At 42.5% G+C, this 21,866-nt stretch overlaps 1 protein-coding gene across 4 annotated transcripts in view; it reads right to left on the reverse strand.

Moving 5' to 3' along the window:
- LOC125463951 (glutathione hydrolase 1 proenzyme-like) overlaps positions 1-21,866 on the reverse strand; it is a 127,126-nt gene that overhangs the window by 92,162 nt on the left and 13,098 nt on the right. For 3 of the 4 annotated variants that reach the window (XM_059655168.1, XM_059655166.1, XM_059655165.1), the window contains exon 2: positions 5,107-5,277. In XM_059655168.1, the coding sequence (XP_059511151.1) occupies positions 5,107-5,273 (167 nt within the window). In that variant the 5' untranslated portion in view covers positions 5,274-5,277. Of the gene's footprint in view, positions 1-5,106; positions 5,278-12,796; positions 12,919-21,866 lie in introns of those variants that run through there. The other variant, XM_059655167.1, reaches the window with a different exon arrangement.

Below are 21,866 nucleotides of genomic sequence, written 5' to 3' on the forward strand. Positions count from 1 at the left end.
CATCCTGGGCCTCCTGCAGTGCCACAACGATGCCACCTGAAGGTTGCAGGAACAGCAACTCACATTCCGCTTGGGAACCCTACAGCCCAATGGTATCAATGTGGACACAAGCTTTAAAATCCCACCTCCCCCTACCGCATCCCAAAACCAGCCCAGCTTGTCCCCACCTCCCTAACCTGTTCTTCCTCTCACCTATCCCCTCCTCCCACCTCAAGCCCCAGCCCCATCTCCTACCTACTAACCTCATCACTGGACTCAAATTGTTTCTCCAGCAACCCACAGTCGCCTGTCTCCTCCTCCTTGGTTATGTTTACAATTTGCCAGTCTGATGGAAACTTTTCCCGAATTTAACAGGATTTAGAAAATCAAGACCAGTGCATTTGTTATCTTATCCACCACTGTGTACCTGAGTCTGTCGGGGGAAAGAGAGAGAAAGAGAGACTATGTGTGCTTGTGTTGGAGGAGAGAAAGAGTGTGTGTGTGAGGGAGAGACAGGAGAGAGAGAGAGTGTGTGTGAGAGAGAGGGGGAGAGAGAGAGCTGCGTGTGTGTTTGTGTGTGTGTGTGTGTGTGTGTGTGTGTGTGTGTGTGTGTGTGTGTGTGTGTGTGTGTACGTGTGTGTGTGTGTGAGAGAGAGAGAGAGATTGGGAGAGAGAGAGACAATGTGTATGTGTGGAGTTTCTATTTGTGTGAGAGAGAGTGTGAGTATATGTGAGGGAGAGAGTGTGTTGCTTTTGTGTCTGTGTGTGTATGTGTGTGAGTGAGTGAGTGGAAGAGAGAGAGAATCTTTTTCACTTTTTTTCATAGAATCCCTACTGTGCAGAAACAGGTCCTTGGCCCAACAAGTCCACACTAACCATCAGAGCACCCACCCAAACCCATCCCCCTGTAATGCACCTAATGTACACATCCATGAACACTACAGGCAGTTTAGCATGGCCAATCCAACGAACCTGCACATCTTTGGACTGTGGGAGGAAACTGGAGCACCCAGAGGAAACTGATGCAGACAGGGGGAGAATGTGTAAACCTCACACAGACAGTTGCCCGAGGGTGGAAATGAACCCAGGTCCCTGGCCCAGTGAGGCAGCAATACTAACCTCGAAAAGAAAGACCGTCCCACGCAGACGCGGGGATAATGTGTAAACCACGCAGTCACCCGAGGGTGGAAATGCACCCAGGTCCCTGGTGCCGTGAGGCAGCAGTGCCAAGGATAAGGTAGGGGTGGAGGTTAGATAGACCTTAGGTTTAGGGTAGAAGTTCAGCACAACATCGTGGGCCAAAGGGCCTGTAGTATGCTGTACTGTCCTATGTTCTATGTTCTTCTCAAAGGCCCAGATGTAGAAGTATCCACAGGCGTGTCATTCTGCAGCCGCAGCAGTTTGCTTCATTCTATTTCCCTGGTGACTGTAATTTCACTAAGTTCCTCACCCACTTCCACCTGCTGACTTATGGCTATTATTAGAATGTAGTTTGGACCCTCTATAGTGAAGATAGAATCAAAATATTTGCTCATTTCAGCTGTCAATTCTTTATTATCTACAATTAGATTCCCATTGTTGCTGTATTGAGGACAAACACTCACTTTACATATCTTTTTCCTTTTAAATACATCACAACCACAGAATCAGACAGGTTCGAACACATCTCCCAAACTAAACTAGTCCCATTTGCCTGCATTTGTTTGACATCCCTCTAAACCTTTCTGGTTCATGTACCTGTCCAAAAATTTTCAAAATGTTGTAACTGTACCTGCATCTACCACCTCCTCTGACAGTGCATTCCAAATAATGACAACCCTCTGTGTGAAAAAGTTGCCGCTCAGATTCCTTTTAAATTTTTCACCTCTCACCTTAAAATTATACCCTCCAGTTTTGCACTCCCCTACGAATGCCCTTGCTATTTACCTTATCTGTGCCCCCATATTTTACAAACCTCTATAGGCTCCTATATGCTCCAATGAAAGTAGTCCCAGCCAATCCAGTCTCATTTCATAACTCAAACCCTCCAGTCCCAACAACACCTTGGTAAATCTTTGCCTCACCATCTCTAATTTAATAATGCCCTTCCTATGGCAGAGTGGCCAAAACTGGACGCAGCACTCCAAAACTGGCCTAACCAATGTTGTATACAACTGCAGCACAACATCCCAACTCCCATTCTAACCAATCATTTGATCTGCTGCTCATCCTGTACAGTTATATGATTTTTCCTTTATTTCATGCTTTTCCTAACTAACTTAATTAATCACAGATGGTGAGCCCTCTCTTTAGAACTGTTTTTTACAGTATGAATGCATTTATTCTGAATATTTTAAATATCCCCTGAAATGTCTGCCATTGCATATCTATTGATCCATCCCCAGTCTAGAATGCTAGCTCTGCTTTCATGTCCTCATGGTTGTCCTCATTTAAATGTAAAAGTTAGTCTTCCCCCTTTCAAAAACAAAACTGGAAGTTGCTGGAAAAGCTCAACAGGTCAGGCGGCATCTGGGAAGAGAAATCAGAGTTAACGTTTTGGGTCCTTCCTCAGAATAGATGGTAGCTAGGAAAATATTGGTTAATGTGCACAGATAGGGTGGGGTAAGGGGGTAAGGTGTAAACGATATGTGAGCACAAAGAGAGAGAGAAGACAGTTGGATAGAGAAAGGAGTGGATAATGATTTGGCTGGGAGAGTGAATGGTTGATAATGGGGACTGTTGGTGGCTAACAATGGGTCGTGTATAATGGTAGGCTATGTGATAACAAGGCCTGGTGTGTGATTAGATTAGATTCCCTAAGTGTGGAAACAGGCCATTCAGCCCAACAAGCCCACACTGCCCCTTGAAGCATCCCACCCAGACCCATCCCCCTATAATCCACACACCCCTGAACACTATGAGCAATTTAGCATGGCCAATCCACCGAGCCTGCACATCTTTGGACTGTGGGAGGAAACCAGAGCACCCGGAGGAAACCCACGTAGACACGGGGAGAATGTGCAAACTCCACACAGACAGTCACCCGAGGCTGGAATCGAACCCAGGTCCCTGGTGCTGTGAGGCTGCAGTGCTAACCACTGAGCCACTGTGCCGCCCCTTACCTGTGTGGGTAAGGACATGGGAGAGCTCAAGCCCTAAAGTTGTTGAACTGGATATTGAATCCAAAAGGCTGTTGTGTTCCCAAGCGGAAAGCCAGGTGCTGTTCTTCCAGCTTGCGCTGAGCTTCGCTGGAACACTGCAGCAAGCCTGAGACAGAGATGTTAGCCAAGGAACAGGGGTGATGTGTTAGAGTGGCAGGCAACTGGAAGCTCCCTTTCAGACTGGGTGTAACATTTAACCAGATGATGATTGTTGCTAAAGAACAATGTCTTTACTCTACCCTTTGAGGAATTAACCTTGTCACTTTACACAACACCAGGTCTAATCTAAACTGCTCTCTGGATGGATCCAGAATGTGGTCCGCTAGGAAATGATCTCGAAGATATTTCATGAGCTCCTTATCCGGATTTGATTTTTTATATATATGTATTAAAGACACCCATGGCTGTTGCTATCCCTTTACCACAACCACGCAACATTTCTGCTTGCTAACTTCTTCATGGCTATGGTTGGGGGAAATGGGAAGTGGGAACCTCTCTGTCTAGTGACTTCTTTCTCCCACTAATCTTCATCTCCGCCAAACTGATTCAACAGCCTGATCTCCTGAATCAAGGTAATCTCTAACTATGGTACCAATGCTTTCATTGATTAACAGCACTGTTTCTCCACCAATACCAAACTTCTCTGCTTATTCTTAGCTATACCCCCAATAGTCAGGATCCAATGTTTGTCATCCTGCAGTCACATTTCTGGAATGGTATCGGATGACAGTTATTTACTTCAGTATGCACAATTGCTCCTTTTTTTATGAATTCTATGCACATTTTGCTGCAGAGCCTTTAGTTTTGTCTTTTTGTTGTAATGTCTAGTCTTGACTGTTTGGTGTATTCCCAGATCTTTTTTCTCTCTCTGCCCCTCCCTGCCATTCTCTAACCCTCAAATCCCATTTTACCTTTTTCCTGTCTCACCTTGTTTGCCCTTTGATACATCACATCTTTCCATTGTTCACAATTTCCTCAGAACAGTTTTGAGGAAGGGTCACGTGACCCAAAATGTTGACTGATTCCTCTCCATAGATGCTGAACTTTTCCAGCAATTTCCATTTTTGATCCTAAGAGATGCGACTGCCTTCTGATACAAAAAAACTTGCATACCTTTTCCCTTCCCGATGTGTTGTAATGTGTTTAGTTTAACCACCAGCTAATAAAGTCTGAACTGAAGCTGTTTGAATAAATAGTTGCAGCCAACATATTTTTCCTCAATTACAGTTGTATTCAGAAACTCTCACATGCTGCAGTGTTGACACATTATCTGTTCAGCTATCCTAAATATGTTAAATTATTTGGTCATATCATTCACTTATTTATATTGCTCATTACATATAATTTCAATAAATGGTGAACAGTGTATCTTTGAAAAATTGGGACTGATGTTCTGTCGAAAAAAGTTTATGATTTGAGGCCATTCTACCCTTAGTGCCTATGCTTGCACTTTCAACGAGTTAGCCAATTATCCCGATCTTTTCCCATGGCTCTACAATTTTCTCCCCTTCAGTTATAAATACAATTCTGTTTTGACGGCTCATATTGACTCTGCTTGAATGCTTTCAAGCTGTGCATTCCAGATCATAACCACTAGCTGTATAAAATAATGCCCCTCGGGTAAATGGTGTTTGCAGTTATAAAGGGATGGGACAGAATAAACAGTGATTGTGGGATCTGGAATGGAAGGACAGATAGAAATGAATCTAAAAGATCAGGAGAAACTGTTTAATATGGTGGGTTGTAAACTGCTGGAATGAATTAGAAGCGTTATTAGCTAAAACCAAAATCATATAATCATTTAAGAAGAGATTATGTAGTTGATTGATGTAATAAAATACGAAAGGGCCACATGAGATGAGAAACAAAAAGCCATGTGAAGAATAACCATCAACATGAACTGGCTTGGCTGAACAGCCCGTATCCTGTGTTTTCCACTATTCCTCTGACAGACAATGTGAACCAGGGCTCTTTAACAGATACTCACCGGCCAATCTCTGAACATCTCCCTGCATCTGCAGCAACAGCAGCTCTCTCAAAGGAATACGCTGGAACTCCCCTGGACATCAGCCCAAAGTACAGGCCCAGGGAGACGGTGAGGATCAATAGTATTACTACTACAAGCACAGTGACTCCTTTGGCTATCTTATTCATTTTCCTGGTAAAGAAAAGGTAACATTCAGGTCTGGATGTGATCTCCAAGGAAGTGTCAGAAATCGTTATCATGACATCAGCTCAAAAAATAGAGTAGATCATGAGGGATACAAACCCGCTGTTCTGTAACATAATAAAGCTGTTTAAAAATTTTAGTCAGATGATTATCAAGTTTAAAATTCTGCTCTTAATTTCTTTCACAAGGCTGAAAGAAATCATTGTATGGGTTGTTAATGGGTTTCATTCTTGAGGTCTTTCACAAGCCAATTTCTACACAAGTTGGAACAGAATACAGGAAAATATAAAACAGCTGTTCAGAAGTATGATTAAATGTTCATATGTCACATCTTTGAAATTATTATTAAGACACCCTGCATAGGATTGTGATCGAAAGTATGAGCGTTCGTAAGTTGGATGTTTGTAAATCAGGGACCCGCCTGTGTATGTCATTTTGCTAGGCCTTATCTGCACCAAATACTGAAAAAATTGGACAAAATGAAGCAATGACTTATCTTCAGCTATTGCTCTTCACAACTTCAGGGCATGCCAAAATGCTTTGCATTCAATGTAGCATTTTTAAAGCGTAGTCACCATTGTAATTTTAAAAACGCAGCAGGCAAATCAAGTATAAGGTCCCACAAGTGGCAATCAGGTAACGATTACATTATCTGTTGGTACTGGAAAGGTTACCGGGGAGAGTGAGCATTGGGTCAAAATAGAACTTGTTCAAGTGTTAGTGTCATGACATCTTAACTGATATCAGTCAACTTAACCAGGGAATTGTACAGGATAAGTAGTTCACTAGATACTGCATTCTTAGATATGAAAAGACTTTCTCCAGCTACTTCATATGGAATTACAACTCTGTTTATTGAACTCAAAGTGTTGTCTTACAAAACGTAAAGCAAATAATACTTCTATTTTCTTAAACATTGTTTAGTATTGTGTTATTGAGTTGTTTTCCCAACACAAAATTACCACTTTCATGCAGGTTGGGTAAACAAATTAGGTTTGGTTTACTTGAAAATCTAAGATAAATTTTCTCGTCAGAACAGAATGATTACAGAGGTTCAATACTTAGAGTACATAACAAAGAAATATGGTGACATATCCTTACTACAACAGGCTGCAAGTCAGACTCCTGCTGGTCACAATGTCTCATTCTGGTCCCTACCTCATTGACATATTCAGCCCTTAAAGCAATATAACAGCCTGAAATGAGGGAAGCCACGAATATTTTTACACCAATATAAGAATGGAAAATTTTAAGAGTCTAAGGATTTATTTAATGTGTTAATATTTTAACAACTCATTTAAGGTTCTGTGAAAGTATAACCCTCCTGAGATCTAGCCTTCACACTTTGATGTTCTTGACTTGCAACTGCGTTGTGATCTCTGAGTGTTGGTTGTTGTTATGCTGGTTTTCCTCACCTCTGTTTTGTGAGTGTGTCATTAAGTATGTTCTACGCACAATTAAAATACTGTGCAGCACCCAGACCTGACTTGTGCCCCTTCTCAGTGCCGCTTCATTGTTGTGACTTAATAGGACCTACATCACTGAATACAATGTGTAGTACTCTGGGTAACTTGGGAAAGTTGTCTTAAATTGCCACCCAACCATGATCTTTCCTGATGCTGATAAATCCATATTAGGGTGGGGTAGCAATACAAAATCCCTGCTTCCTTAGCCTGCCTTTCATAATCAGTGCTTTAGCTGTGCAAGCCATTTGCCTGGTGAATCTTTTGGATCTGGAGTAAAATAGTGAGGACATTACATGACTAATGCACACATATTTGTAAAAGGTTGGCGGTTTATTGTGGCCCACTGTCAGATGTGATCTCTTCAGATGTACTGAATACTGAGGCTGAGTGTGGAAGCAAACAAAAAAGTGGGAGCGAGATCTGCTGCGGACAGAGTATGACTATATTGTTCTCAGCACAGGGGAAGGTAAAACCAAATTGTAGCATTGGACGAGCAGTGACTTCTGATCACCATTGGGAACTTTCGGGCTTTTAACTTCCAGGTACATATTTGAAAGGTGTTTGGCCAGCAATTCACTCTCTGCGACCCAGAACCATTATGCAACCACTAAACATCACCATTGGAGATGTCAGAGAACAAGTAAAGGCAACGCTATGCTTTAACATCATCTCTGCATAAGTTCTCTTGAAGGCTGTCCTGGAGAGAAGGGAAATTATTTTCCCTGTGGATGTTAAGCAATAAGCCAAATCAACAGACAAAACCTGGGCAGAGGTGACTGTGATGTTACCACTCAATGGGAGACTGAAGAGAACCTGGTTCCAGTGTTACCAGAGGGCAAATGATCTGCTGCGTTTCCATCAGGGTATGTACCACTGTGTATTCACTGGTTAATGCTCCTATGAGCATGAGTTAACATTGTAAGATTGACACTGTAGATAACTGTCATGCTCAAGGTTTAGTGTCAAGTATCTCCTTCAGATGCTTCTTGTGCAATCAGTGTGTTTAACTTCATTGTACCAACCAACGTAGCACCACTGTGGTACTGTCTCTCCCATGTCTGCCAGGGTTCACGCTTAAAAGATCAAAAGCTGCAACACTCAGCAGCCCTTGCTCAGAGACCTATTTTCACATCTAGCACAACACACACAATTGATAGCCTTACATTAAAGGCTTGCTTGAGAAAAGAACATACCCGCCAAGAGTATTTGAGTTGAGAGAGAGATAACACGGTGTAGAGCTGGATGAACACAGCAGGCCAATCAGCATCAGAGGAGCAGGAAGGCTGACATTTTGGGCCTAGACCCTTCTTCAGAAATGGAGGAGGGGTAGGGAATTCCGGAATAAATAGGGAGAGAGGGGGAGGCGGTGATAGAAGATGGATAAAAGAGCAGATAGGGAGAGAAGAAACAGGCAGGTTAAAGAGGCGGGGATGGAGCCAGTATAGGTGAGTGTAGGTGGGGAGGTAGGGAGGGGATAGGTCAGTCCAGGGAGGACGGACAGGTCAAGTGGGCAGGATGAGGTTAGTAGGTAGGAGATGAGGGTAGGGCTTGACATGGAAGGAGTGGATAGATGAGAGGAAGGACAGGTTAGGGAGGCTGGGCTGGTTTAGGGACGTGGTTGGGGGAGGGGAGATTTTGAAGCTTGTGAAGTCCATATTGATACCCTTGGGCTGCAGGGTTCCCAAGTGGAATTTGAGGTGCATTTGAGTTAAGCCCCTTTTGAGTTCAGTCCCACCTGCCTGACCTGGTCAGGTTTATTAGCCTCAATCAGTGTGGCTGTCTCAAATGAGCAGGTTTGTTAACTCAATTAGGCTTAACCTCTAACTCTGTAAATGTTTAGTAACAAGCCAGACTGCCTATAACTGAGACTTCTCATTAGCTGATCAACACGGAAACATTTCAACCCCAATGCTGTCAACATATAGGCAAAAAAAGTTACCTTTCCTTAAGGAGTCAACTCAGTGAATTCATTTGTGCCCGTCGGAGAATGGAGGAAGATGTGTGCCTTATCAATTTCACATCTCGCAGATATAATCGAAGTTTGTTAACAGCCGTGTTTCCTGGCATGGGCTCATAAGATTGCGCCCTGAAGTGAATTCTTGTAATCTATTTATTAGTGAATATTCATGACATGCGAATGAATGCAAAATTTGCTCCTGCTACTTAACAGTTGGGAAATCTAATCTATCTGAAAATTCTGATAACTTAATAGCAAATATTTTATCTGCCGTCGGGGAACAGAAATTTGTTTCTCGTCTAATTAAGTTCCCTCTTCCCGCTCACCCCTCGGAAAGATTTGGATAAGCCTGGAAAATTCCACCCATTGTATCTGCCACAGACACATTTGAATTATCTTTCAACTGTCTGCTAATTGGAAAAGTAGTTCCCATTAGGAGAAACTCATCACCACTTATGGTAAATTAACCTGTTACAACTTTAGTCAAAGGGAATGATGGAATCTTTTGAGGATACAGAGTTTCTTTGTGTTAATTTGGTTGGTGACTCTAGCATACCTCTCTTGTCCTCACAGTCTTCTTGATATCATTGTTGATCACTGATCAATACACAGTATCCTGTGTCAGGCATCATTCCATGCCCATATGCCCTTGATATAACTGTGACAATACGTTGCCAACCTTGGATGCAAGCAATTGTTTCCCTTCAAAGGTTATGCTTTTGAAATAATAGTTCATCTCTGTCTGGCTAAAAGCATCTGCGAATGCCTGTCACCTTGCATGTTGTGTCAGCCATTCATCTGGTAACTTTCTACAGCATCTTCAGTTACTGATCATTAGCCGTTTCTTCCTGAGGTTGGTTACATTTGTGCACATCCAAATTTGTCAAGTCACCCGTAAGTACATCTTCCATCCTGATGTCCATGTTGTTTGTTTTATAGGTCTAGTGGAATTTCTGCATTCTTCTTCAGATTTGATAATCTGCTACATACGGTAGATACCAAGGTAATTATTTTGACACTAAGCATCTAACAGACATCAAAATCCTACCTCTGTGCATTTACAAGTGCATGTAGAATCTTGTAACATCGAATACTGGGCCCAGTGATTCATCTCTACAATGAAATAATTGGATTGCATGTGCAAGAGGCTTTAGATCCAAGTGCAGTTGCTGGGCCATCTTGCATGATGCACACTCCAAGCCTTTCTGAAACATATCAACTTCCAAATTGTCCTCTTCCTTGGAAGATTATTTTCTTCCTTTGCTCACAGCACTATGGGATGTAACAATAGAGCCCGTTTCAGTAAGCTTTGGTACAAATCTTGATAGGAAGTTTAAGAATGTCTGAGACACCTTTGCAGATCATCCTTGCCTTGGGGTGTGGGCATGTATCGTACACCTTCAACCCAGTCTGGGTTGGGTCAGAATCTGGAAGCTGAATTGATAGTGGTGAGAAAGTTGACCTGACTTATATTCATCTGGAATTTCTCGCTATTGGAGACAGGTCCTTCATGATGAGCTGCCAGCAACAGTGAGTATAGAATTTGATTGTCCCCTTCTTTTGGTTTAGCCCATGACTATAATATCAACAGAAGTTTCTGTAATTCTGTATACATGCTACTGGAACAGCAACTAAACCTTCCTTCAACCCATCAAATGTGGTTAAATGTGGCTAACTAATGCAGAATTATATATAATTAAAAGAAGTCATCCATAAAATTGTCAATAATAGTAGAAAACCTGAGGATTGGGAGAAATTTAGAATACAGCGAAGGGGGAACAAGTAAATGGAATGAGTTACGGATTGAGAGGTTGTAAATTTCACCCCACTATTTAAGAAGGCAGGAAATGTGAAACTACAGAAATAAAAACCGAACAAGAAAACTGTGGATGCGGTAAATCAGGAACAAAAGCAAAAGTTGCTGGAAAAGCTCAGCAGGTGTTTCAGGTCCAAAACGTTAACTCTGATTTCTTTTTCCTTCACAGATGCTGCCAGATCTGCTGAGCTTTTCCAGCAACTTCTGTTTTTGTTGCTGCCAAACTACAGACCAGTTTGAATTGCATCAGTAATAGGGAAAATGCTAGAATTTATTATAAATGACGTGATGAACAAAGACTTGAAAAATAATGATCTGATTCAGCTCAGTCAGCAAGGGATGTGCAAGGTCGGAAATCACATGACACCAGGTTATAGTCCAACAGGTCTATTTGAAAACACGAGCTTTCGAAGCACTGCTCCTTCGTCAGGAGTCACTCCACCTGCGTGGAGTGTGTGACTGTGATATTATGTTTAGTGAATGTGTTGAGATTTTCTGAGCGTGTAATTATCAGAACTGACAAAGGGAAGCTGACAGACTAGGTATGCTTGAATTTTCAGCAGGTTTTTGCTGAAGACTCCCACGGGAGCATGGTAAACAAAACTAAATCACATGGGCTGGCCAGTAGCGGGCTGGCATGGATCAGAGTTTGGCCAACAGGTAAAAAAACAGAAAGGAGGGATCATTGGGGTCGTTCTCATGTTGGCAGGTTGTGACTAAGATCAGTACTTGGGTCCTGGCTGTTCACAATAAATATCAATAATTTAGATGCAGGAACCAAATGTACTATTTCCAAATTCACTAATGATATGAAACTGGTTGTGAATGTGTTGTGAGGAAGATGCAAAGTGGCTTTATTAAGAATTGGACAGAGTTAGTGGCTAAGTAAAAACATGGCACTATATAATGGAAAAATATATGATTATCCGTTTTCGTAGGAAGCGCAAATGTTATGACCTGACATTGAGCAAAGCCCCTCTACCCTCTGTGCTGCTCACTCACTCACTTGGGACACACCCCCTACCTCCACCATCAGTAACAGGCATTATCCCCACACATTCATTTTCCTAATGCCGACCTCTCTCACAGTCCAGGAGGAAAACAGCCCTCAGTAGGACAGAAGACTCCAAGACAAGTTTGGTGCAGTCTGACATTACTCTCCTCACTTTTGTATCTGAAAGGATTGTGGTGTTGACTCCCGCAGTCAGGCCCGGGGCTGGTCTGACATGTCACCCTTGACTTGGTGAGTCAGGACCCGCTGAGCTGAAGGCAGGGCCTACTGACAAGCTTCCTTCCTTTGTGTCTGCAGTAAATGGTCCAACAAGACAGGAATAACATCAGCCTGGTACCTCTAGCTGAGGGGCTGAGTATAAAAAGGGAAGGGAATGCCATGCTGGGGCACTGTGGGCATCCAGGCAGGCTGAGAGTGAGTGAGCACTATGACAGTGAGCAAAGAGCTTGGAGATACAGCCTGACACAGTTGATGAGCTGGGTGTGCCTCCGGAGCACATAGCCCCTTGTTACAGTGAGAGTTACTGCGGCAGCCCAAGGTGCTGCACTGAAGTCTGGAAGCAGGCAGAATTTGGATCGAACGTGTGCAGCGGGCGTTCTCAGAGGCTGGTACATGTCGGATGCCAATGTCCCTGGATGTGGGGAGCATACAGCTAGTGCCTGTGGAGCAAACCCTGAGATATTTCTGTCCCAGTGTGGAACATGGACATTACTGAGAACAAGCTGTGAACTTGGTCAGATAGAAAGCCAAATATTATTGGGGTCAAGGTGTAGCATTAACAAAATATTTAACAAATAATAACAGCCATCAGTTGATATCAGACTGCTGCCTAGCGAGAAACTCATCACACCACATTGTGAAAATCATAAAAAATGGAACAAGAATCACCTGACATCAAGACGGGTCTCACTACACATCTCACTCTAGCCCAAGCCACGCAGACCCCTATAAGATACTACCAATTATTACCATTTATTTACTGAGCAAAGAAAAAACAAACTTTGAATGCTGGAAATCAGAATCAAAAACAGCATCTGTGGAGAGAAGACAGGTCACTGGACCCAAAAAACACTAACTCTAATTTCTCTGCACAGCTGCTACCAGACCTGCTGAGGTTTTCCAGCAATTTCAGTTTTTGTTGTTATTACCATTTGTCTCTTCTCTGTTTCTTCTTTTTGTCTTTTATAGCTTCTACAGATATTCACAGTTATGAAACAAATAAATTGCCTAAGAATCAAGAAAATACATCATATTACCTTCTGTGGCATAACGCTTTGATAGAACTGAATCATTGAAGGTACATGGACTGAAGTCACAATCATCCAGAATCTGCCACTGTGCTCTTGATGCATTTGAACATTGTTCAGGTGGGACTGGAGACTTTAGCACAGAGGTTTTATAATGATTGAGATTTATTAAATGATATGTTGAGTATCAGTTCAGTTGGCATGATGTTTGTTAATTTTTAACTTCAAGAGATTGAAGGCTGCATCATAAGTGTGGTGATCTATTCTTTAACCCTAATGCTGCCATATGCAGGGGAAAACATTTATCTTCATGAGCCAGCTTGGTATTTAACTCCCTACAGTCAACAAAAGCAAACCATACGCTAATAACCTTGTTCATCTTCCCCTCTCCCCACCTCTCGCTGCCTCCAACTGCATCTCTCACCCAGTGAGGGCAATGCCGTCGGCCATCCAGGAATTTTTTCACTCTGCCTCCCCACTGCCCGACTCAAGACCCTCTACACAAAACCAGCAGTCGATCCCTATATTCTTGTAAATCACTATGCCATCTCCAACAAAAACAGAAATTGTTGGAGAATCTCAGCAAGCCTGGCAGGATCCATGAGAAGAAAACAGTTAACATTTCAAGTCTGGTTAGAATTGAGCTTATCCAGCAATTTCTGTTTTTGCTCCAACTATCTTTTCCTTGAAGGTGTTGTAATCTCCCACAATTCTGTACTTTTTTTGTGAGTTCAAAATTGAAGCCCTTTGTAAGAACATAGGAAATGGGAGCAGGACTAGACAATACAGCCTGGTGCGCATGCTCTGCCACTCAGTAGGATCATGGCTGATGCTGGGCTTCAACTTCGCTTTTCATGCCTCTGGATTCCCTGAAGAACCAAATGTCTGTCTGCTTTAGCCTTAAATATCTTCAACAATGGAGCATCCACAGTCCTCTGGAGGAGAGAATTCCAAAGATTCATAACCATACAAGTAAAGAAATTACACCTCATCTCAGTCCTCAGTATTAGCCATTTCGTCTCAGGGATGAAATTACAGAACACTTTTCTGCATTGTATCCAATGTAAGTGTATTCTCCCTTAAATTGGAGACCAAAATTATAGTATTTAAAAGTGATCTCATCAAAGACCTCAACAATTATTTATTGTAGTACTCCAAAAACCTTGCAATAATGGCTAAAATGCTATTTATGTTCCTAATTGCTTGCTGTACCTAATGGCAAACTGTTGTATTCATTGTACAAGTGTACTGAAGTCTCTGTGAACATTAACATTTACAAACCCTTTAAAAAAATGTTCTATTCTTTTAATCAAAGGAATAACCTCATATTTCCTCATATTTTATTTCAGTCACATTTTGCCTACACAACTTTTCAGTATCTTCTCACAACCTTGTTGTGTACTCTTCATAGCTTGCAGTTCACCTGGCTTTGCATCATCAGCAAGCTTGGATATTTTTCCCGCTGTTTCTTCACTTATATCATTAAGTGCAAGTGTAGATTGTGAATAGTTGAGGCCTTGTCATTGATCCTTGTGACGCTCCACTCGTTACAGTTTGCCACTTTAAATTACCCCATTTATCCCTACTGCCTCTTTTCTGTTCATTAACCAATCGTCTTTCTCTTTTTTGTAGAGGTGCCAGTGTCGGACTGGGTTGGACAAGGTCAGAAATCCCACATCACTAGGTTACAATCCAACCAGTTCATTTCAAAACACGAGTTTTTGGAACCTTACTCCTTCTTCAGAGATGAACTAATTGTGATTCTTTGTGAGAGGAGCCAAGCCATTTGTGATGTTTTCTTTCCTAATTTATTGTTCAATATTGACTGCTATGGTTGGGTCCTGAAAGGCCAAGTTAGCCCCAGATTAGCTTCCAAATTAGCCCCATGACAGGTGACGAAACAATCGGTTATGAAGAAAACCTACTTGACAAACTGTCTATCATAAATGCATCTATCCATAACAGTATTTGTGGGACTGACCGTTTTGTTCTCGTGGGGTTAAAATCTTGTTTTCACTGAAGGATAGTCTTCATCATGTGGTGTGATACAGCCACTGTTGGAATGGTATCAGAACAAATCCAGCAGCTAAAAATTGGCATTCATGAGGAGTTTTGGACTTTCAACAGTCAGAGTATGATGAAACATTTTCCACTTAGGCAGATGAAGGCAGCTCCACCAATAATCAAGAAACTCAACACCAACAAGCTTCTTGATTGGCAGGCTACCATCCACCTTGCAAGTTCACTTCCCCCATCATCAGCATACAACACAACAGTGTACCATCTATAAAACAACCTACAGCAACACAGAAATGTGAATGGAGTACTCTATACCTTCCCGAATAAGTGTAACTCCAACAAAATTCATGATGCTTAACACTACCCCAGGCAAAGCAACAAGCAACACAAATGATTGGCCCCCAATTAATCACCTTTGATGGTCACTCCCATCACCATCCATGCACGGTGACAGCAGTGTGTACCATCTACAAGATGCACTGCAGAAATTCACCAAGACTTCTCCAACAGTACCTTCCAAACCCATAAACTCTACCACCAAGAAGGACAAGGGCATGGAAATACCAACATCTGCAAGGTCCCCTCCAAAACACACCATCCTGACCTGGAACTAATCTCACCAATGTGGCTGGGTCAGCATCCTGGAACTCCCTTTCTAACAGCATTTTTCTTATCTGAGCCGCAGCGAAAAACTCTGGGACAAAACTCACCAGAAATCAGTTAAGTGTTGTTTCTTGTGCAGAGAGAAGTGAGTAGAACATATATCACTAATTGCACACATATGGCTTTACACACGCCATGTTTAAATGCAGAGCTGTACCATGATAGCAAAGGATGTCATATTCTGAATGTGCAATTAGTGTATGACCATGCTCAACATCATGGTGAATCCCTGGTTCCTAGCAGTATACAAGATGCTCTTTATTCTGTGTCGGTCTACTATTCCATTTGTATTTGAGCCACCACATCAAACTAGAGGGTGCTGCTGTATGACAAGATCTATCCATTGAACACTCAGCTCATGAATCCTTTGCATTACCCAACCACATGTGGCAAACTTGCATACAATGGCAGAGATGCTGACGTGTGAGAAAACCATTAGGGTGTCCAAGCAATGGTTCTGCTACCTGGACCATTCAGAAACAGCCCGACAGCACTCACATGATTACATAGAACATAGAAAAGTACAGCACAGTACAGGTCCTTCAGCCCACAATGTTGTGCCATGGATTAATCCTAATCCAAAAATAAAATAACCTAACCTACATTCCCCTCAATTCACTGCTGTCCATGTGCGTGTCCAGCAGTCGCTTAAATGTCATGAATGACTCCGCTTTCACGACTACCACTGGCAAAGTATTCCATGCACTCACAACTCTCTGGGTGAAGAACCTCCCTCTGACGTCTCCTCTACACCTTCCTCCTCACACCTTAAAACTATGACCCTGCGTGGCAGTCAATCCTGCCCTGGGGAAAAGTCTCTGGCTATCGACTCTATCCATGCCTCTCATTACCTTGTACACCTCGATCAGGTCACCTCTCTTCCTCCTTCTCTCCAGAGAGAAAAGTCCGAGCTCAGTCAACCTCTCCTCATAAGACAAGCTCTCCAGTCCAGGCAGCATCCTGGTAAACCTCCTTTGCACCCTGTCCAAAGCCTCCACATCTTTCCTATAATAGGGCGACCAGAACTGGACACAATATTCCAAGTGTGGTCTCACCGGGGTTTTGTAGAGCTGCAGCATAACCTCGCGGCTCTTAAACTCGATCCCCCTGTTAATGAAAGCCAAAACACCACATGCTTTTCTTAACAACCTTATCCACTTGGGTGGCAGCTTTGAGGGAGCTATGCACTTGAACACCAAGATCCTGTTGTTCCTCCACACCCCACGATCAAAATTAGTAATGATCTATTTCATTTCTGCAAATCTCGCCATCCTGAGTAGAGTCCTTGTATCAGCTTTATGGTAAGCAGCTAAGAAGAAGAGGAATAGAAGGAAGGGGGGAGCAGGAGGAAAACAGGAGGAAATAACACATACTCTTTCTGGTACGAATGGCTCATCAGCCAGTGACCACAACCAAAGCCCCCCACTTTAGAACAGCCCCGAACCATACATTCTCTGCCACCGGAAATCACCCATTCACCTGGATACAATGCTAAAATAAAAAATGTCACAAAACATTTGTCAGTTGTTTTCTGTTTGACACCCTGCAGAAGCACTTCTCTGAATTTTCGCAATGGAGCCCACGTAGGCTTCACCTGACAAGGAACTGGAAAGCAAACTATTGTTTTCACCTGCTGTAGCTGCAGATCATTCATGCTTAATGTCATAACCCATCCAGAACCCATCGCTAAACTGGAGCCTGATATGTACAGAGTGCCGATAACTGAGTTGATAGCTGCCATTGTGGGATAGAATCACAGTATCAATTATTAATCTCTTCTCCTTTTTACACTTTACGCTTCTGCACAACAACCAGGCCACAACATTATCCCTTGAGCAAAGGCTATGTGCCTGGACTTGACTGATGCTCGCTGACAGCCATCACAAGCTTTCTTCCTTTGTGTCTGAGCTAAACAGCAGGGCTGAGTGGGCAAAGCACAAAATGGCAAGTCATGTTCATGCAAGGCAAAGATGTTTTGAACACACAATCTATTCTTATCTTCATAGCCAGTTTTGAACATCCACGTAGGGTCAGAGTGAGTGAATACCACATCAGTGAACAAAGTGTTCCTGAGGATGCATCCCCTGGGCCAGACCACAAGCTCAGTGAATGTCTCTGAGCACACAGTGTCCTTGATGCAACATTAGAATGAGAGTTACTGGCGCAGCATTGAAGTCTGGAAGTAACCTGTAAGTGGATTGGAGATGTGACATCGAGGTTTTCAGAGGCTGGCACATATCAGATGCGAAAGTCCATGGATGTGGATTGCATGTGACAAAAGCCCATGGAGCATGGAGATGTTGGTATCTGGTGTCTAACATGGGGGTCATTTAGAGCAAGCAGCAAACTGAATCCGCAGGCGCATGCACGTTGAGTTCCATGTGCTTCCATGTTGAGTTTTCATGATATCTACCTTGTTTTGCAAGTTTGGTAAGATCGAAGGTTGATTATTAATGATTTGAGTTGGACCATCGACAAAGTGTTTAATAAGGTACAATCTCCCTTAATTGGCAACGTGCTGCTGCCTCACAAGAATCTCGGTGCATTGCTTGTGAAAAGTATGAAAGATAATGCAAGGTGCTCCGGAGGCTGAAATGGGCCCAGATGCATTTGACACCTGGCTGTGCCGCACATCTTGCCAGAGCCCACATAACACACCTATAAGATTCGATTAAATATTTGTTCAATATCTCTGCTGCTTCCTGATTCTGCTTGAAGCAAAACAATATTTTATTTTAGCTACCTCCCTCCTTTTACTATATTTCATACAATCTATTCTTATCTTCATAGCCAGTTTAGTTAATAATCAAATTATATTCCATTTATATCAATTTTTTGGTGAGGTGGGGGTCCTTTGTTCATTTTTAAAACATTCCTGATTCCTAGATTTATTAAAGTTCTTCCAATATTATATGAGATTTTTTCTTTTATGTGTTACTGTTCTTAACCTCCTTAGTTAGCTCTTCCAAGATGGTAGGATGTGCCCAATAGTCTTCTTTTCCACCTCCTCTTCTGTTTCTATGGAAGTTAGAGATATCTAGCCACAAAATGGGAGAGATCCAGAAACAAAAGAGAGATAAAGCAGAAAAATGGAAAGATATTCTCCAGCATTGTAGTTCTGGAGCTCCATCAACAAATCCAAAAACAAGGGCACCCTCCCTCAGGATTGCTCATGGGCCCATTGCTTGCACACTTGTTCAATGAAGCTGTGTCTGAAGAAAGCTAATTTCACCAACTTTGCTAATGATTGGGATCATACTGTAGACAGGTTATCTGTCAGAATAATAAGATGGTAATGGTGGGGGATTTTAACTTTCCAAACATTGACTGGGGCTGCCATAGTGTTAAGGGCTTGGATGGAGAGAAATTTGCTAAGTGTGTACAAGAAAACGTTCTGATTCAGTTTGTGGATGTACCTTTTAGAGAAGGTGCAAAACTTGACCTACTCTTGAGAAATAAGGCAGGGCTGGTGACTGAGGTGTCAATGGGGGAGCACTATGGGCCAGTGACCATAATTCGATTAGTTTTAACATGGTGATGGAAAAGGATAGACTGGATCTAAAAGTTAAAGTTCTAAATTGGAAGAAGAGCAATTTTGACGGCATTAGACAAGAACTTTCAAAAGTTGATTAGGGGTGGATGTTCACGGGTAAAGGGATGACTCGAAAAATGGGAAGCTTTCAAAGATGAGACAACCAGAGCCCAGGAACATACTGCCTCTGTAGGCTGGTAGGTGTAGGGAATGCCGGATGACTGGAGACATTGAGATTTTGGTCAAGGATAAGAAGGAAGCATATGTCAGGTATAGACAGCAGGGATCGAGTGAATCCCTAGCAGAGTATAAAGGCAGTAGGAGTATACTTTAGAGGGAAATCAGGAGAGCAAAATGGGGACATGAGATAGCTTTGGCAAATAGGATTAAGGAGAATCCAAAGGGATTCTACAAATACTTTAAGGACAAAAGGATAACTTGGAAGAGAATAGGGCCCTTTAAAGATCAGCAAGGCTGCCTCAGTGTGGAACCACATAAGATGTGGGGGATACTAAATGGATAATTTGCATCAGTTACTGCGGAGAAGGATACAAAAGATGAATGTGGGCAAATAAATAGCAATACCTTGAAAAATGTCTATATTACAGAGGAGCTGGATTGCTTAAAATCCATTAGGTGGATAAATCCCCAGGACCTGATCAGGAGTACCCGAGAACTCTGTGGGAAGCTGGGGGAGAGATTGCTGGGCCCCTTGCTGAGATATTTGTTTCATTGATAACCATAGGTGAGGGGCCGGAGGACTGGAGGTTCATTAACGTGGTGCCACTATTTAAGAAAGGTGGTCAGGAGAAGCCAGGGAACTCTCGGCCAGTGAGGCTGACATCGGTGGTGGGCAGGTTATTGGAGGCAATCCTGAGAGAGAGCATTTACATGTATTTGGAAAGGCAAGGACTGATTAGGGATAGTCAGCATGGCTTTGTGTGTAGGAAATGGCGTCTCACTAACTTGGCTGAGTTTTTTGAAGAGATAACGAAGAGGATTGATGAGGACAGACAGGTGGATGTGAACCAAATGGACTTCAGTAAGGCATTCGACAAGGTTCCCCATGGTAGACCATTTAGTAAGGTTAGATCACATGGAATAGCCATTTGTATTCAGAACTGGCTCAAAGGTAGGAGACAGAGGGTGGTGGTGGAAGGTTGTTTTTCAGACTGGAGGCTTGTGCCACAAGGATCGGTGCTGGGCCCACTGCTTTTCATTATTTATGTAGATAATTTGATGTGAACATACAAGGTATGATTAGTAAATTTGTAGAGCACACCAAAATTAGAGGGGAGTGGACAAACAAAGAGGTTTACCTCAAAGTACAACAGGATCTTGATCAGATGAGCCAATGGGCAGTGGAGTGGCAGGTAGAGTTTAATTTAGATAAATGTGATTTGCTGCATTTCGGAAAGGCAAATCAGGGCAGGACTTATACACTTAATGGTAAGGTACCGGGTAGTGTTGTTGAACAAAGAGACCTTGAGGTGCAAGCTCATAGTCCCATGAAAGTGGAGTTGCGGGTAGATATGATAGTGAAGGCTGCATTTGGTATGCTTGCCTTTACTTGTCAGTGCATTGAGTACAGGAGTTGAGGGGTCATGCTGCGACTGTACAGGACATTGGCTAGGCAAATTTTGGAAAACAGCATGCAGTTCTAATCTCCCTGCTATAGGATGGCTGTTGTGAAACTTGAAAGAGTTCAGAAAAGATTTACGAGGATGTTGATGAGTTTGGAGGGTTTATGTTGCAGGGAGAAGCTGAATAGGCTGGAGCTATTCTCCCTGGAGCATCGGAGACTGAAGGGTGATCTTATAGAGGTTTATAAAATCATGAGGGATGTGGATAGGGTGAATAGCCACGATCTTTTCTCTGATTTGGGGGGAGTCCAAAACTAGAGGGGCATAAGTTTAAGGTGGAAGGGGAAAGATATAAAAGGGACTTAAGGGCCAACTTTTTCACACAGAGGGTGGTGTGTGTATGGAATGAGCTGCCAGATAAAGTGGAGGAGGCTGGTACAATTACAACATTTAAAAGGCATCTGGATGGGTACATGAGTAGGAGGGTTTAGAGGGATATGGGCCAAATGTTGGCAAATGGGACTAGATTGTTCAGGATATCTGGTCAGCATGAACAAGTTGGGCCAAAGGGTCTGTTTCCGTGCTGTACAGCTCTATGATCTATGACTTCGTAGCCATTCCAAGCTACCAGAACCCCAGGGATCAGAAACTGCATGTCATAAGTGTACTTACGGCAGCATCTGTTCGAAACAATGAAAGTCACCTCCAAAATAATATTTGGGAAGTAGCCTCAATTCTGAATGCTGGTTCAGCAGGTGATCCAAAGAAGTACCGAAGAAAGATTATGATCATGTATGTAGTTTGTCTAGAGTCAAACCTTTGCCAATGTTACAGTAGGATAATGAGGGAGACCCCACAGGACTTTAACCCTCAGGTGTGTGCTTTCTGTAGAACAAATATACTTTTTTAAACCAATCTGGCAAAATCCTGGCTTAGATTGTGAGTATCTATGTTTAGATGGTGATCAGGAACAGCCAGGATTTCTGGTGAAAGTTCACTCAATTTCTTTCACATATCTTGTCATTTACTCTAACTAATCAAATGACTAAGTCATTAACAGATCCTGAGTCATGGCCTGCACTTATGTAATGATTTTATCACACTAATATATCAGTAAATGAGAGAAACACAGTAAAATTTGCAGGTCAATAACACGGAAGTTACAAATCTTATTACTGAAAAGCATCTAAAGAATCACATAGCATATCTTCCCTTTGATAGTTTTTATTCCTTCTTATTGCGTGGGCATTGTGAAAGACTAGCATTTATTGCCCATATATAA

The sequence above is a fragment of the Stegostoma tigrinum genome, chromosome 26 (assembly GCF_030684315.1).
Source record: "Stegostoma tigrinum isolate sSteTig4 chromosome 26, sSteTig4.hap1, whole genome shotgun sequence".
NCBI lineage: Eukaryota > Metazoa > Chordata > Chondrichthyes > Orectolobiformes > Stegostomatidae > Stegostoma > Stegostoma tigrinum.